The sequence below is a fragment of the Hyla sarda genome, chromosome 1, assembly GCF_029499605.1.
Source record: "Hyla sarda isolate aHylSar1 chromosome 1, aHylSar1.hap1, whole genome shotgun sequence".
Lineage (NCBI taxonomy): Eukaryota > Metazoa > Chordata > Amphibia > Anura > Hylidae > Hyla > Hyla sarda.
In genome coordinates this window covers 372,776,680-372,791,653 of record NC_079189.1, presented here as the reverse complement: position 1 = coordinate 372,791,653, position 14,974 = coordinate 372,776,680, and the positions used below count along the sequence as shown (strand labels likewise).

Below are 14,974 nucleotides of genomic sequence, written 5' to 3'. Positions count from 1 at the left end.
GGTCAGTCCTTACCGTGGTGGGATGGTACACAGTATATGATTAAATGGTATACTAAACACCTCAATTTATTTCATAGCAGTATTGCAAATGAAAAATGATTTACATTATACATATATCTTGCAATGTTTGCATTTGCATGTCAGCCATGGCAGTTTGCACCTGTATGTTTATAACAGTTCTTTGGATGTGCTGACCAATGTTATTTATTTTGAGTTGCCATCACCTGCAGCATTTGGCTCCCAGTGCCTTCCCTCAGTCTATATGGTCGTATAACCCCATCTTCATGAAGAAATCGTGGAGGGCGCAGGCTCTCTACCTCATCAGCAGTGTCAGTAGCTCTGCAAAGAAAAGGCATTCACAGCATAAGCAAACCACTTTACCATTTCAGGGGCATTCAATTTAAATTTTTAGCTGTACACCACTAGTATACGTTAGAATACCATTACAAGGGTATCTTTGCATATCCGCAGAGTAGCCATAGGCTTTAATAGACCAAATGTAGGTTTTGTTTTCCAAGCTTATAAACTGAAAATCTTCAGTAAACATTGGTTAAGTATTTTATTACAGCTAAAGAATAATTAACTCCTGGTATTTTGTATCTTATCACAATGCAATCTTTCCTTTTCCATTCCTTCACTGCCATATTGGTGTAAAAGAACTTGACAAAAACTCTCTGTATGAGTTTAAAAATGCCAGGCCAGGGCAGAAGATAGCATCTAATATATGGCCTGTGACAAAATGATAGAAAGGTATGCCCAAACTATGAATTATACATAAACCAGGATTACATCTTTACAGACCCTACAATTGCTGAACAATAAATTCTTTCTCCCTTTACAGGACATAGGAATATAAGTGTAGGGTATATACATAAAATACAATACAATGAAAATAACATCACTTAATAAAAATGTAATCTACAGTAATGAAACCAAATGATATAAAATATAGGACTGTAAACAACAGATTACCTCTTAATGCCCTGAAATGTGTTGCTGGCCATGTCTATGATGCCTCCTGTTGGCCTGGTTACAGCACCCACTAAACCTTTACCAATTCCTTTAAAAAATCCAGCTGCCCCTTCCTTCTGAGCACCTAACAAACACATTGAGTGAAATGTTAGAAACATTGGAAAACATAATCACATAACATTGTTATCTAAACAGATTTATTTACTGTACCTTTAATTGGTTTTGTGACAATCCCAGTTATTCCACTGACAAAGCCCTGAGGAGAAAAAATAAAATGTTGTATGCTCACCACTGTGACACCACAGAAACACACACACACACACACATATATATATATTTTTATTTTTCCCCCCAAAGGTTTCAAAGGTTTTATATACCAAAACAACACTTGTTACCTGGGGGAAGGGGGCTGAATATAAATAACACTAAACCATTTAAATACAGTTATGTCTAAAACTTTTATGTCTAAAAGAAATTATGTTATGTCTAAAAGAAATTATTTTCTCCCAGGAAAGTGTTCACAGGTGGACATTATTCCACGTTTGTATTGTGTTCACAAAGTGTATTTGAGGCTCATAAATACACGTGTATTTAAAATCAAAATTATCCTTAACCCCTTCCCGCAGAGTGGCTTATAAATAAGCCGCAATGTGCAGGCAGTTCGCGCATCACGGCTTATATATATATGACACGCAGTTAACCCGGCGATGCGCAGCATCGCACGGGTTAACTGGCAGAAGTGCCGCTGTTTCCAGCAGGGGACAACTTCTGCAACACCCCCCCAGGACCATCTGTCGATGGTTCTGGTCAGCAATCACTGTGACCTGGGGTGAAAGTTCAGATCCCCCGCACTGCCCGCCCCTGGAAGTCGGGCAGAACGGGGGAAGATGGCTGCGGGGGCTCGCAGGGACCTGCGGCATAGGGGGAGAACATGCGGGGACCGGCGGCCTTACCTGGAGCAGCAGCGGGACCAGCCACGTGGTGGAAGATCTTCACTGCTGCTTCTAGGAGTCTTAAAACTACATATCCCAGCATGCCCAGCCAGCCTTTGGCTGTCTGGGCATGCTGGGAGTTGTAGTTTTGAAACATCTGGAGGGCCCCAGTTTGGAGACCATTGTATAATGGTATCCAATCTGTGCTCTTCCAGCTGTTGCCAAACTACAACTCCCAGCATGCACTGACTGTCCAGGCATGCTGGGAGTTGTAGTTCAGCAACATCTGGCCCTTCAGATGTTGCTGAACTACAACTCCCAGCATGCCTGGACAGTCAGTGCATGTTGAGAGTTGTAGTTTTGTTACAGCTGGTCTCCAAACTACAATGGTCTCCAAACTGGGGCCCTCCAGATGTTGCAAAACTACAACTCCCTTCAGCTGTCTGGGCACGCTGGGAGTTGTAGTTTTGCAACAACTGGAGACATACTGGTTGGGAAACATTGTCTGTTTCTAACTCAGTGTTTCCTAACCTGTGTGCCTCCAGCTGTTGCAAATCTATAACTCGCAGCATGCACTAACAGACCATGCATGCTGGGAGTTGTGGTTTTGCAACAGCTGGTGCCCCCCCCTGTGAATGTACGGGGTACATTCACAGGGGTGAGGGTTTTGCAGTGGGTTTCTCGCTGCAAGTTTGAGATGCAGCAGATTTTGCACTGGGAAACTCGCTGTAATCCCCCGCCCGTGTAACTTTACCCTAAAAACACTACACTACCACAAAATAAAATAAAAAGTTAAAAACACTACATATACACATACCCCTACACAGTACCCCCCCAATAAGAACGTCCGGTACGCCACTGTTTCCAAAGCGGAGCTTCCAGCTGTTGCAAAACAGCAACTCCCAGTATTGCCGGACAGCCATTGACTGTCCACGCATGCTGGGAGTTTAGCAACAGCTGGAGGCACCCTGTTTGGGAAACACTGGCGTAGAATAGCCCTATGTCCACTCCTATGCAAATCCCTAATTTAGGCCTCAAATGCGCATGGCGCTCTCTCACTTTGGAGCCCTGTCGTATTTCAAGTCAACAGTTTAGGGCCACATATGGGGTATCGCCGTACTCGGGAGAAATTGCGTTACAAGGTTTGGGGGGCTATTTCTCCTTTAACCCTTTATGAAAAGGAAATGTTGGGGTCTACACCAGAATGTTAGTGTAAAAAAATTAAATTTTTTACAGTAACATGCTGGTGTTGCCCCATACTTTACATTTTCACAAGAGGTAAAAGGGACAAAAGCCCACCAAAATTTGCAACGCAATTTCTCCTGAGTACAGAGATACCCCATATGTGGGCACAAAGTGCTCAGGGGGCGCACAACAAGGCCCAGAAGGGAGAGTGCACCACGTACATTTGAGGTGATTTGCACAGGGGTGGCTGATTGTTACAGCGGTTTTGATAAACGCAAAAAAAAAACCCACGTGACCCCATTTCGGAAACTACACCCCTCACCCCAGAATTTACCCCCCACAGGTGTCTGACAGATCTTTGGAACTGTGGTCCATGAAAATGAAAAATTTTGTACAGCCCACTGTTCCATAGATCTGTCAGACACCAGTGGGGGGGAGGGGGGGTAAATGTTCACTGTACCCCTCATTACATTCTGCGAGAGGTCTAGTTTCCAAAATGGTATGCCATGTGGGTTTTTTTTGTTTTTTTTTTTGCTGTCCTGGCACCATAGGGGCTTCCTAAATGCGACATGCCCCCCGAGCAAAATTTGCTCTCAAAAAGCCCAATATGACTCCTCTTCTGAGTATTGTAGTTCGCCCGTAGTGCACTTCAGGTCAACTTATGGGGTACCTCCATACTCAGAAGAGATGGGATTACAAATTTTGGGGGGTATTTTCTGCTATTAACCCTTGCACAAATGTGAAATTTGGGGGGGAAACACATTTTAGTGAAATTTTTTTTTTTTACATATGCAAAAGTCGTGAAACCCCTGTGGGGTATTAAGGCTCACTTAATTCCTTATTACGTTCCTCAAGGGGTCTAGTTTCCAAAATAGTATGCCATGTGTTTTTTTTTTTTTGCTGTCCTGGCACCATAGGGGCTTCCTAAATGCGACATGCCCCCCCGAGCAAAATTTGCTCTCAAAAAGCCAAATATGACTCCTCTTCTGAGCATTGTAGTTTGCCCGTAGTGCATTTCAGGTCAACTTATGGGGTACCTCCATACTCAGAAGAGATGGGGTTACAAATTGTGGGGGGTATTTTCTGCTATTAACCCTTGCAAAAATTTGAAATTTGGGGGGGAAACATACATTTTAGTGAAAAATTTTTTTTCACATATGCAAAAGTCTCACTTAATTCCTTGTTACGTTCCTCAAGGGGTCTAGTTTCCAAAATGGTATGCCATGTGTTTTTTTTTTTTTGCTGTTCTGGCACCATAGGGGCTTCCTAAATGCAACATGCCCCCCAAAAACCATTTCAGAAAAACTCACTCTCCAAAATCCCCTTGTCCATCCTTCGCTTCTGAGCCCTCTACTGCGCCGGCTGAACAATTTACATAGACATATGAGGTATGTCCTTACTAGAGAGAAATTGGGCTACAAATATAAGTATATTTTTTTTCCTTTCACCACTTGTAAAAATGCAAAAATTGGGACTACAAGAACATGCGACTGTAAAAAATGAAGATTGTGAATTTTCTCCTTCACTTTGCTGCTATTCCTGTGAAAGACCTAAAGGGTTCAAACGCTGACTGAATGTCATTTTGAATACTTTGGAGGATGCAGTTTTTATAAATGGGGTCATTTGTGGGGTATTTCTAATATGAAGACCCTTCAAATCCACTTCAAACCTGAACTGGTCCCTGAAAAATTGTGAGTTTGAAAATTTTGTGAAAAATTGGAAAATTGCTGCTGAACTTTGAAGCCCTCTGATGTCTTCCAAAAGTAAAAACTCATCAATTTTATGATGCAAACATAAAGTAGACATATTGTATATGTGAATAAAAATTTTTATTTGTAATATACATTTTCCTTACAAGCAGAAAGCTTCAAAGTTCGAAAAATGAACATTTTTCAAATTTTTCATAAAATTTTGGGATTTTTCACCAAGAAAGGATGCAAGTTACCACAAAAATTTTCCACCATGTTAAAGTAGAATATGTCACAAAAAAAAAACAATCTCGTAATCAGAATGATAAATAAAAGCATCCCAGAGTTATTAATGTTTAAAGTGACAGTGGTCAGATGTGCAAAAAACGCTCTGGTCCTTAAGGCCAAAATGAGCTTGGTCCTTAAGGGGTTAAAGAGTACCTGTGACCAAATAAAACTTTTAATATAGTGTTCCTTGTGTAATTAGCAGACACTTTCCCATTCACTTGCTTTTAAAATTATCAACATAAATATGTTTAAAATGTAATATAAAAAGCAGCCACTAGGTGGCTCTGTTCTGTTCCCAGCCACAATTAATACAGTGAGTTCGGTCTCCTCCTGACCTGGCAGGAGACCAAACTCAGGTGTTTCTCTGCACTGAGCTTGATTGTCAGAACAGACAGAAAGTGGAAGCTCCCCAGATTCTCACAGAAAGCCACACAGACTGACAGCTGAAGGAGAGCCTCACTGAAATCTGCACAGACTGAAACATGCATAGAGCTTGAGGTCTTCTATTCATCACAATGCTGAAGTTGTCCCCCAGCAGGCTTCAGTGAGATCATGCCTGCTGGGAAACACCCACTTTCTCCTGCTGGGAAATTGCACTATGTGAGCAAGAAGAATGGTAAGATACAGAGCATTATACAGAGCATTTTTAAAGCTCTGAAATTGTTTTTAAGGGTGGGAGGGGTGTTAGGAGTAGTTAGGGAACATAGCTTGAGGTAGCTGAGAACAGTTTATTTGGTGACCGGTACTTTTAAAATTTTCAAGCATGTTTTTAATTGCTTTTTGTAGCATTTAAAGCTATTTTTTGTCACATTTTAGGGGAGCTTTACACAAGTTTTAAGCAAGTTATGTCTTTGATAGTAATGTTCAAGTATTTTTGCGTGTAAATTGTGCTGCATTTTCCTACTGAATGCAATGTAAATAAATAGGAAAAGAAACTACAGACATAAAAAAAAAACTGTATTTTAAGGCAAACAATGGCCATTTATCACCTCAAAAAATTGTGTGAACACAATGTAAAAGGTGAAGGTTTCAGAGATGGGACCTGCAGATATGAGGCAATGTACTGTGAAGCCCATTTACAGAGAAGTCCATCTTAGACATTATCAGTCATCTCCAGGCACTGCTGCCTTGTAGTAAGTGATCATGTGAGCTCAAGGCATGATCAAATCTAAAATATTATTTTTTTATTAATAAAAACCTATTGTATAAATGCCAGAAATATTGGCATACAAAAATTCTTACTGGTATCCTTTCATTGTTTTGGGAACAGTACTGTTTGATCTACTATACACACTGCCCACACTCACATTATTGGCAGAAGATGAAGCTGGAAGCAATTTTAATAATGACAAATGATAAGATCTCTTCTGATAAGCTGAAGTGAATGTGTCACCTAGATTTTTTTTTTTTTTTTTTAACTGACTAGAACCAGATACTAAAATACATCCTTTTTTTCTAATCTGTTTCTGTGTGGTTTTTAAATTTTATTTTAGTACATTATTATTGGGGCAGCCATCTTGTCTGAACTGGCTCATTACCTTCTTTGTGTGATCCTGTATATAACCCCCTTGTATATCGAATAAAGGGAAGAAATATGATCAGTGCATACGACTGTGTGCAACGTGTCCTGCTTCTCTGAGCGCTCGATAAACTTATCAATTAATGTGGATCATAGAGGGGAGGACATTCCTCCACATAGCATGTCCTGTGACCTGTGTAGACATTATACTACAGGGAGGGTGAGACAAAGCTGCTATAGTCTCATCTATATACTAGATTTACTTTTTTTGCTGTTATTCTGTCCAGATCCCTTTCCACTTCTTATCACAGACAAAACAGGAAGTCTTAGCTTAGTTTTAGGCCTAGAAGCCAGACTGAAAAAAACTGGAAGATTTCATGATTATTTTATAATATAGATTATAAATTATGAAAAATACTTTAGAAAAAAAATAAGACATAAAAACTTGATTAAAACAATAGGCCATTTTCCGATGACAAATCTCCCCTCCTTCAACAAAAGCCATCCACTTAGTGACATAACTATATTACTGAACCATTATTGGGTTAAAAGGGGAAAGAAAAATACAGAGAGGAGAGTTGTGCTTGAGGCCATGTTCACACACCATTTTGTGGCTAGTTTAAAGGGCACCACAACAATAGTCCCTCGGAAAAACAGAGACAATAATACAGCTAGAAAAGTGGACAAATGTCAAAACACGTTAAGTAGTAGAATACAACAATCCTAGGTTATGTTGCAGATTTCCAAATATGCCTTACAGATACAAGGCCTTTTCCTCCACGTGTAAGACCTTCCCTGATTCCACTTGGCTGCTTGTTCATGGCTTCTCTCCGCTTTTGCTGATATTCTTCATCCATGGTGATAGCTGCTACACCTTTAGCCATAGCACTTGTGATCCGGGATGCTGCTCCAGCTAAACCACCTTAGAAAAATAAATGGTGATCTTATGTTTTATGTTATAGAGGAAAGACAGAAGCTTTATCTTAATATAAAGATATAAAGAGCTTAGAGAGACAACAGCATACAGACCTCCAGTACTAACATTGTTGCAAAATATATTGTGCTTCGTGGTCAGTTACCTGGATGCACATTTTGGTAAACACAACTGGTACCTACTAAAGTAAAACCTGCTTGAAAAGGCCACCCAAAATTGCAGTGAAAAGTCATTTTTGGGCGTGAACATATAAAAAAATTGGCACCATAGAATGTGTGGTGGAGTAAAAATTGGTCACATCTATTCTGGTCTGGACAAAGGGGTTGTCTTCTCAAAGAGGTCTTTGGGAGAGCTTTCAAAGTAAAAACATTTAAATATATACCAGAACATTTTAACTGACAATTAGTGACAAATGGGATAGAGATGTAAGAACTTTTACAGACGACCAGTAAGTTGAGGTATTGGAGCCTATTTCTTCCATGTGACAGTTTGAAGCTCATAGTACACAAATTTAAATTAAATTAAATTGAGAGACCGTGCTTCAATAATATGAAATTTACTAAAATATGTTTAAAATATATTAATAATATATCCTCCCACAGGGTCCTTGTGGAAGGAATAACAATATAAAAGTATTTAGCACATCTAAAATATAAAATACACACTACTGCATATATAAGGAGTAGTCATTAATTTCAATGATTAGTTGCACAATCTGGCATTCGATAATTCGATAATCTGGAATGTGGGTTTGATGGACTTAAGTTCTGTTCACTTAGATACCAAAACAGTCAGCCCAATGTCTGAGATGCATTCAAGTCTATGATGTTACAGAACTTTCCACCTAAAAAGTTGATTTGTTTTGTGCTTACCGTAAAATCTCTTTCTTGGAGGATCCATTGAAGGACACAGAACCGTGGGTATATGCTCTTGCCACAAGGAAGAGCTGACACTAGGCATACAAAGAAAAAGTTGTCTCCTCCTGGCACGATAAACCCTGCCTACTGACCCTGAGCTAATCAGTTTAGTCCCAAAGCAGTAGGAGGTAACCGACAGATAAAGAAACCAGCAGGAGTCCAAGGGAACCAGACAAAAAAAGGAACCGAACCACCCCTTGGACAAAAACCACAGTAGGCACCTCAGGACGCTCCTAACTGTAAGTACTATTTTACACCCATGAGAACAACATTGTCACGTCCTGATCTTGTTCAGCATACTGAACAAGTATTTTTAGAACATATATTTTTTCTTTTCTATCCCTATACCTGTGGACTCTCTTTCACCCTGAATTTTTTTGCCCTAATCTCTATGTGGACATTACAACCTGATGAACAGATGTATTGATTTTTATATACGCTTGGATGTCTACATGTATATACCTGTGTATATCCTTTTAGGGACATCATAATTATTATTATATATACTAGGCATATGGACTATTCTTTTCCTGCCCCACCGGTTCCCACATGATTAGACACCAGACTCCTAATGGACCGAGGAGAAGTATGTGTGTTGTCTTGGTCCACACCACACCCGTTGCCCCAGTCTTTTATATTCCAAGTAAATGTTTTTTCCAGAGGGGTGTGGTATGCATGGCTGCCTGAGAGGACGTGTGAGCGCTGAGCTCCTGCCATCCTGAATCCCCATCCTTTAAATATCTCTGCCATCCTGCTTTTTTGGGACTCCAGCCCCTGCAGTGCCCCCATTGAGCGGATTGGAGAAGTTTGGGGAGCACATTCAGGCCTGTGGTGTGCTAGGCCGTGGGGCCTGGGATCCTCCGTCCTGCCTGGTTCCCCCTCTCCTGGGGGGGGGGACTGAAGATATCCCTACCTGTTCCGAGGATTCCCCGCGGCGGTTCTTGGTGTCCGGTCCCGGTGGAAGTAGCTGGTGGGGTCGGGGCTCTGGCCCGCAGCGATCTCCGGACTTCATCCTGTGAGGCCCTCCTTGGCTTCCGGTACGGCTCCTGACTGGCGGTGACGGGGATCCTGTGCTGAGGAGTGAAGGCGGCTGGCCCTATCTCTCTTGCGGTCTCCGGTGAAGTGAGCGGTGGGGGAGAGACTTCCTAGCCCCTGTGTTGCTACATCTGCTGGGGGCCTGCTGATATACTGTGGGGACTGCTGCTGCTACCTCACTGGACTGTCGCTGTGAGTTGGGGGAGCCCCCCCCCCGGCCTCTCTGTCATAATCACATTGGTGACACCTGTTAAGTGGTTGGGGGTGCTGCTTGGCCCCCTTCCTTGTTGCTGGACTGCTACCCCTGCTCCTGTATCTGCAGTGCTCCCCCCCCCCCGCTGGTGGCATTGCCCGGTTACTGACCTGCAGCTAAGTTGGTGGCCTATCCGGTGGAGACAGCTCTGTGGCACCTGCTATGTCCTATTGTGTGCTCTTACTATTACATTGACCGAATTTTGCCATGGGTCGGAGAAATAAAGAGGGAGCAGGTCCCTCACAGCAGGGAACCGGTGGATCTTCCTCATCTGGGAATAAGTTGACGCTGCAGCAAGAGGTGGCGGCAAAGTTGGAGAAATTTGCACTGAGACGACAATCCCGATTCACCTGCCCGCAAGGAGGCCCCTCTTTCTATGGTGGATATGGGGACCCCCATGGACCCTCTGGAGGACTATGATACTTTTCTGCAGGCCTCTGTTGCGGGATCACATGTGTCTTTGCCTGGTACCCCTCCTGACTTGTCTGGTGCGCTGGCTGTTGCCCCGGCTATACTGGTCGCTGAACCTACTCTGGCTGCAGTTTTTGCGGAAATACAAAGATGTAATTCTACCCTCTCCCAGTTGACTGCTCAGGTGGGCACTGTGCAGTCTGCCATCTCTTTAATGCGACACGATTTGCAAAAAGTGACGGAGCTCACCTCTGCTGTGGAGGGGCGTGTAAGTGATGTGGAAGACACTGTGGCTCCTTTAGTTCGGGACTCTACTAGACATAGTCAGGACATAGCCATGCTCAAAGCTAAAACAGATGATCTGGAAAATCGTCTGCGGAGAAATAATGTGCGGATAATTGGACTGCCTGAAAAGTGTGACGGTCGGTTTCCTATGGAGTACATGGAAAGCTGGCTTAAGAAGGTGTTTGGTGCTGATAATCTGACCCCTCTCTTTGCATTTCCTCCTGTTGGTCTGCCCAGAACTATGCTAGTAAAGCTTCTACATTACAGTGACAGGGACCTGGTACTTAAACTGGCTATAGAAAAACAGCCGGTCACCGTGGACAACCATGTCATTTCATTCTTTCCAGATTTTTCAGCGGAGGTGCAGAAGAAACGCGCCTCCTTCATGAATGTTAAAAAGAGACTGCGCTCCCTGGATCTACAATATTCTATGCTATACCCTGCAAGGCTGAGGGTGGTTGCTTTGGGGTCCACTCACTTCTTTGAAGGAGTGGATGCTGTGGTCCGGTGGCTGGACACACATGAAGCCCAATGCGTGGAAGGGCCCGGAGAGGGTCACCGGAGCCTGCTCCGGACTGAACTTATACTGTTCTAGCTGACATGGACCTGGTGTAGAATGCTGATATTGGTTGCTCTTTCCCACTTTTATCTTTTATTTTTTTCCTTTTTACTTCATACTGCCTAGTCATAATTATTTTCTTCTTGTGGGGGCGTTAGGTGGGGCTGTATTGACATGGGTCCAAAAGTGATATGTTACCTGATGTCTATTTGCAGGAGTGCTTTAGTTGCATGTTCATGTTTGGTTGGCTGTTTGACTGTTTGCGATGTGCACTCACCTTGGTCCAAGTATCCTGGTATATTTACTGGTTGTGTCTGCAGTGTGATAGTGGCCGGTGTGCATGTTTGTGCTCCTGGATGCCGTGAGCCGCGGCGCTTGGTGTGGCTGTGTAGGTTTGCTGTTATCTGTCTGTTCGTTTGGTTTTCCGTCTCTCCTTCCGCTGCTGCTTGCTCTATCAGAATGCTCCCTGTGAGTGTACGCCTGTGCCCCATGAATGTGTTTATTACTTTTAGGACAGTTATTGACCCCTGGATGTATGATGGCGGCCTTTAATTTTATAGGATGGAATTTTAGGGGGTTGGGTGATGTGTCCAAACGCTATGCTGTTTTTAATGTGGTGAGACATTTTCAGCCAGCTGTATTGTTTCTTACTGAGACTCATTTGACGGGTGACACCACTGCGGTTCTTCATAGGGCCTGGGTGGGTCACTCGTTCCATTCTACGTTCTCTTCTCATGCTAGAGGGGTCAGTATATTGATCCATAAATCTATTCCGTTCAGTTTTCTCTCCTCTAGCATTGACCCGGAGGGTAGATTTGTTTGCCTGCTGGCGGAGATGTCTCGCCGTATGGTTATACGTGTGGGTGTGTACATCCCTCCCCCTTATAGCAGTGGCATCATGCATCGTGTTCTCTCAGTAATTTCGGGTTTCCCAGTGGCCCCTGTCCTTATCTGTGGCAACTTTAACCAGGTCCTAGATGCCTCTGTGGATAGGTTCTGGGGATCACAGCCCCCCCCCCCCCCTCCCTCCCTCTAGGCCGACTGGACTTGCTAACCTACTGTCTGAAGTTGACCTATTTGACTTGTGGCGCTGTCGCAGTCCTTCTGCTCTGCAGTTCTCTTGTTATACTGCTACGCATGGGACCCTTTCTAGAATTGACTTGGTGATTGGACACGGGGATATGGCTAGGATGGTTAGACATATAGAGTATTTGGCTAGAGGACTCTCGGATCATTCCCCCATCAGGCTCATGCTTGACTTTACTGATGGTGCTGGAGGGGTGCGCCCCATGTGGAGACTGAACCTGTTCTTGTTACAGGTATTGACTACTGCGGAAATTATTTCTGCTGAACTTCGGGACTTTCTTGCCTTGAATGTGGGTTCGGCTTCGGTTTCTGCAGTGTGGGACTCCCTAAAGGCTTATGTACGGGGTTTATTCATACGTGACATTAGTATACATAAATCATTCACTAGGGAAAGGAGCGAGAAGTTGAGACTGGCGGTGGTTGGCGCTGAGAATGTGTATGTCTCGGCCCCATCCCCGGGGACTGAGGATGTCTGGTTGAGGACCCAGGGTGACTATAAAACGTACTTGGAAGAGACAGCTGAAAATAAGCGTTTTTTTTTTGTTAAGCAACGATATTTTGAATGTGGTGAAAGTACTGGTAAACTGTTGGCCTCCATTGCCAGGGCACAGCAGGGGGTATCGTTTATTACTTGCCTAAGAGACGAGCGAGGATATGAGGTCACTGATGAGGAGGGAATTATGGGAGTGCTGTTGGCCTTCTATAGGGATGCATACTCCTCTAGGGCCTCCTGCACTGGGCGGGCGTTGGAAGAGTATGTACGGGGGGCTCGGTTGCCATCCCTTGCTCTGGAGCAGAGGGACGAGCTGGACTCGCCCATCTCTCTGGAGGAACTGGAGCAAGCCTTAAAAGATGCTAATAATGAGAAGGCTCCGGGTCCTGATGGCCTCCCGAGTGAGGTCTATAAAAAAATTTCCGGTATTTTACTGCCGCGGCTGTTGCGGGTAGTCGAGTCAGCGGTTTTAGAGGGTTCCTTGCCTTGCTCCATGATGGAAGCAATAGTTGTACTTATCCCGAAACCTGGGAAGGACCCCCTATGTGCAGGCTCCTACAGACCCATATCCCTTTTATGTGCTGATGTGAAGCTGCTGGCTCGGGTGCTTGCTAACAGATTGGCAGGGGTTGTACTCTCTCTGATCCATGAGGATCAGACTGGATTTATGCCCAGTAAGTCTACAGTGGATAATATCAGGAGGGTGAATCTGAATCTGCAGATGTCTCAGGATGGTACGGGGGCCCGCTTGGTCTTTTCATTGGATGCTGCCAAAGCATTTGATAGCGTCGAATGGAATTACTTATGGAGTGTGATGAGGGCCATGGGATTCGGGGAGAGATTCCTCGCCTACATTAAGCTTCTCTACCAGAGTCCGGTTGCCCGCCTCAGAGTTAATGGTAAACTTTCACCACCATTTGCCCTGCAGAGAGGTACAAGACAGGGTTGCCCCTTGTCGCCCCTACTTTTCGCTATAGCTATTGAACCTCTGGCTTGCCTTTTACGGCGGTCGCCGGATATTTCAGGGTTTCGGTATGGCACTATTGAAGAAAGAGTGGCCCCGTATGCCGATGACATGTTATTGTTTATGGGAGATACGGTACACTCGCTGGCCCCAGTTATGTCCATTATTACAGAATTTGGGTCCTTTTCGGGATTGCTTATTAATTGGGACAAGTCAGTCCTGATGCCTCTTGTTCCTCTGCCAGATATTCCTCAAATTGCTCTTTCAAAGATACAAGTAGTCTCTAGCTTTAAGTACTTAGGGATTTCCATTACTCCCTGTATACATGACATTGTCCCTCGAAATCTGATCCCCCTTCTAGATAGGAGCTCTCATAAAGTGTCGGTGTGGTGCAAGCTCCCGATCTCGGTGGTGGGCCGTACTAATCTAGCCAAAATGGTCCTTATGCCTCAACTGTTGTACATACTGCAGAAATCTCCGGTTTGGATTGCAGTGGCCCACTTTCAAAAGATTCAACAACTTTTCAGACATTAGTTTGGGGGGGGGGGGGGGGGGGAAGAGACTGCCAGGATTAATCAGGGGGAGGACTTGCTCTACCAAATCCGTGGTTATACTATACTGCATCACAGTTGCATCAGGTGAGAGGGTGGGCTGCATTATCTACATTGGGCCATACAGGTCGACTGTTTATGATTAAGCACGGAGGCAGAATACCACTGCACATCTTGGAGATTGGGGCCCTAACCAGACCACCGGACTCCTCTCCTACGACTCGTTTATTGTGTAAGCTTTGGGGCCACGCAAAAAAACTGGTAGGTATTACCGGTTTTCTTACCTTCACTCCGCTGTGGCATAACCCTGGCTTGCCTTTTTTTAATTCTTACGCTGATGCTGAGTTCTGGGAGAGGAGGGGACTCTGTGAACTGGGTCAATTGGCTGATCAGGGGGTAATTCGGTCCTTTGAGGACTTACAGGAGGAGTTTGCCCTACCACGTTCCTCCTATCGTTATTTGCAGATCCTCCATGCCTATGAGACACAGAATCAGATGGGCCTGTTAACTATACAGTCCAATGGGGTCTTGGAATCTATTGTACGGAAGCAAGACTCAGCTGGAGTGATTTCCTGGTTGTATGGGGAGTTGCTTTCATTTTATCACGAGGGCTTCCCTCTGATGGTTAGGTCCAAATGGCAGAGGGATCTTGGGGTTCTGACTGAGGAGGAGTGGAGTACTGTATTGGTACTCTGTCGGTATCTGAATCTCTCCGGTTGTCTCAACTGTTCTTTATACATAGGGTATATAAAACTCCACTTTTCCTCCATAAGATAGGGGTAAGGTCTGACTCTGCTTGCCCGAGGTGTGGCGAGTTGGAGGCACACCTTGTACATATGATGTGGTCGTGTCCTTGTTTGACTGCATATTGGACTGGGGTGTTGCAGCTCATTCGATCGGTG

The 14,974-nt window shown here is 44.1% G+C and overlaps 1 protein-coding gene across 2 annotated transcripts in view; it reads right to left on the bottom strand.

Moving 5' to 3' along the window:
• Window positions 1-14,974, bottom strand: part of VPS13A (vacuolar protein sorting 13 homolog A) — a 350,725-nt gene that overhangs the window by 25,092 nt on the left and 310,659 nt on the right. For both annotated transcript variants that reach the window (XM_056523518.1, XM_056523526.1), the window contains exons 65-68: window positions 7,343-7,506; window positions 1,183-1,228; window positions 973-1,096; window positions 225-339 (exon numbers count right to left, since the gene is read on the bottom strand). In XM_056523518.1, coding sequence (XP_056379493.1) covers window positions 225-339; window positions 973-1,096; window positions 1,183-1,228; window positions 7,343-7,506 — 449 coding nt within the window. The remainder of the gene's footprint in view (window positions 1-224; window positions 340-972; window positions 1,097-1,182; window positions 1,229-7,342; window positions 7,507-14,974) is intronic.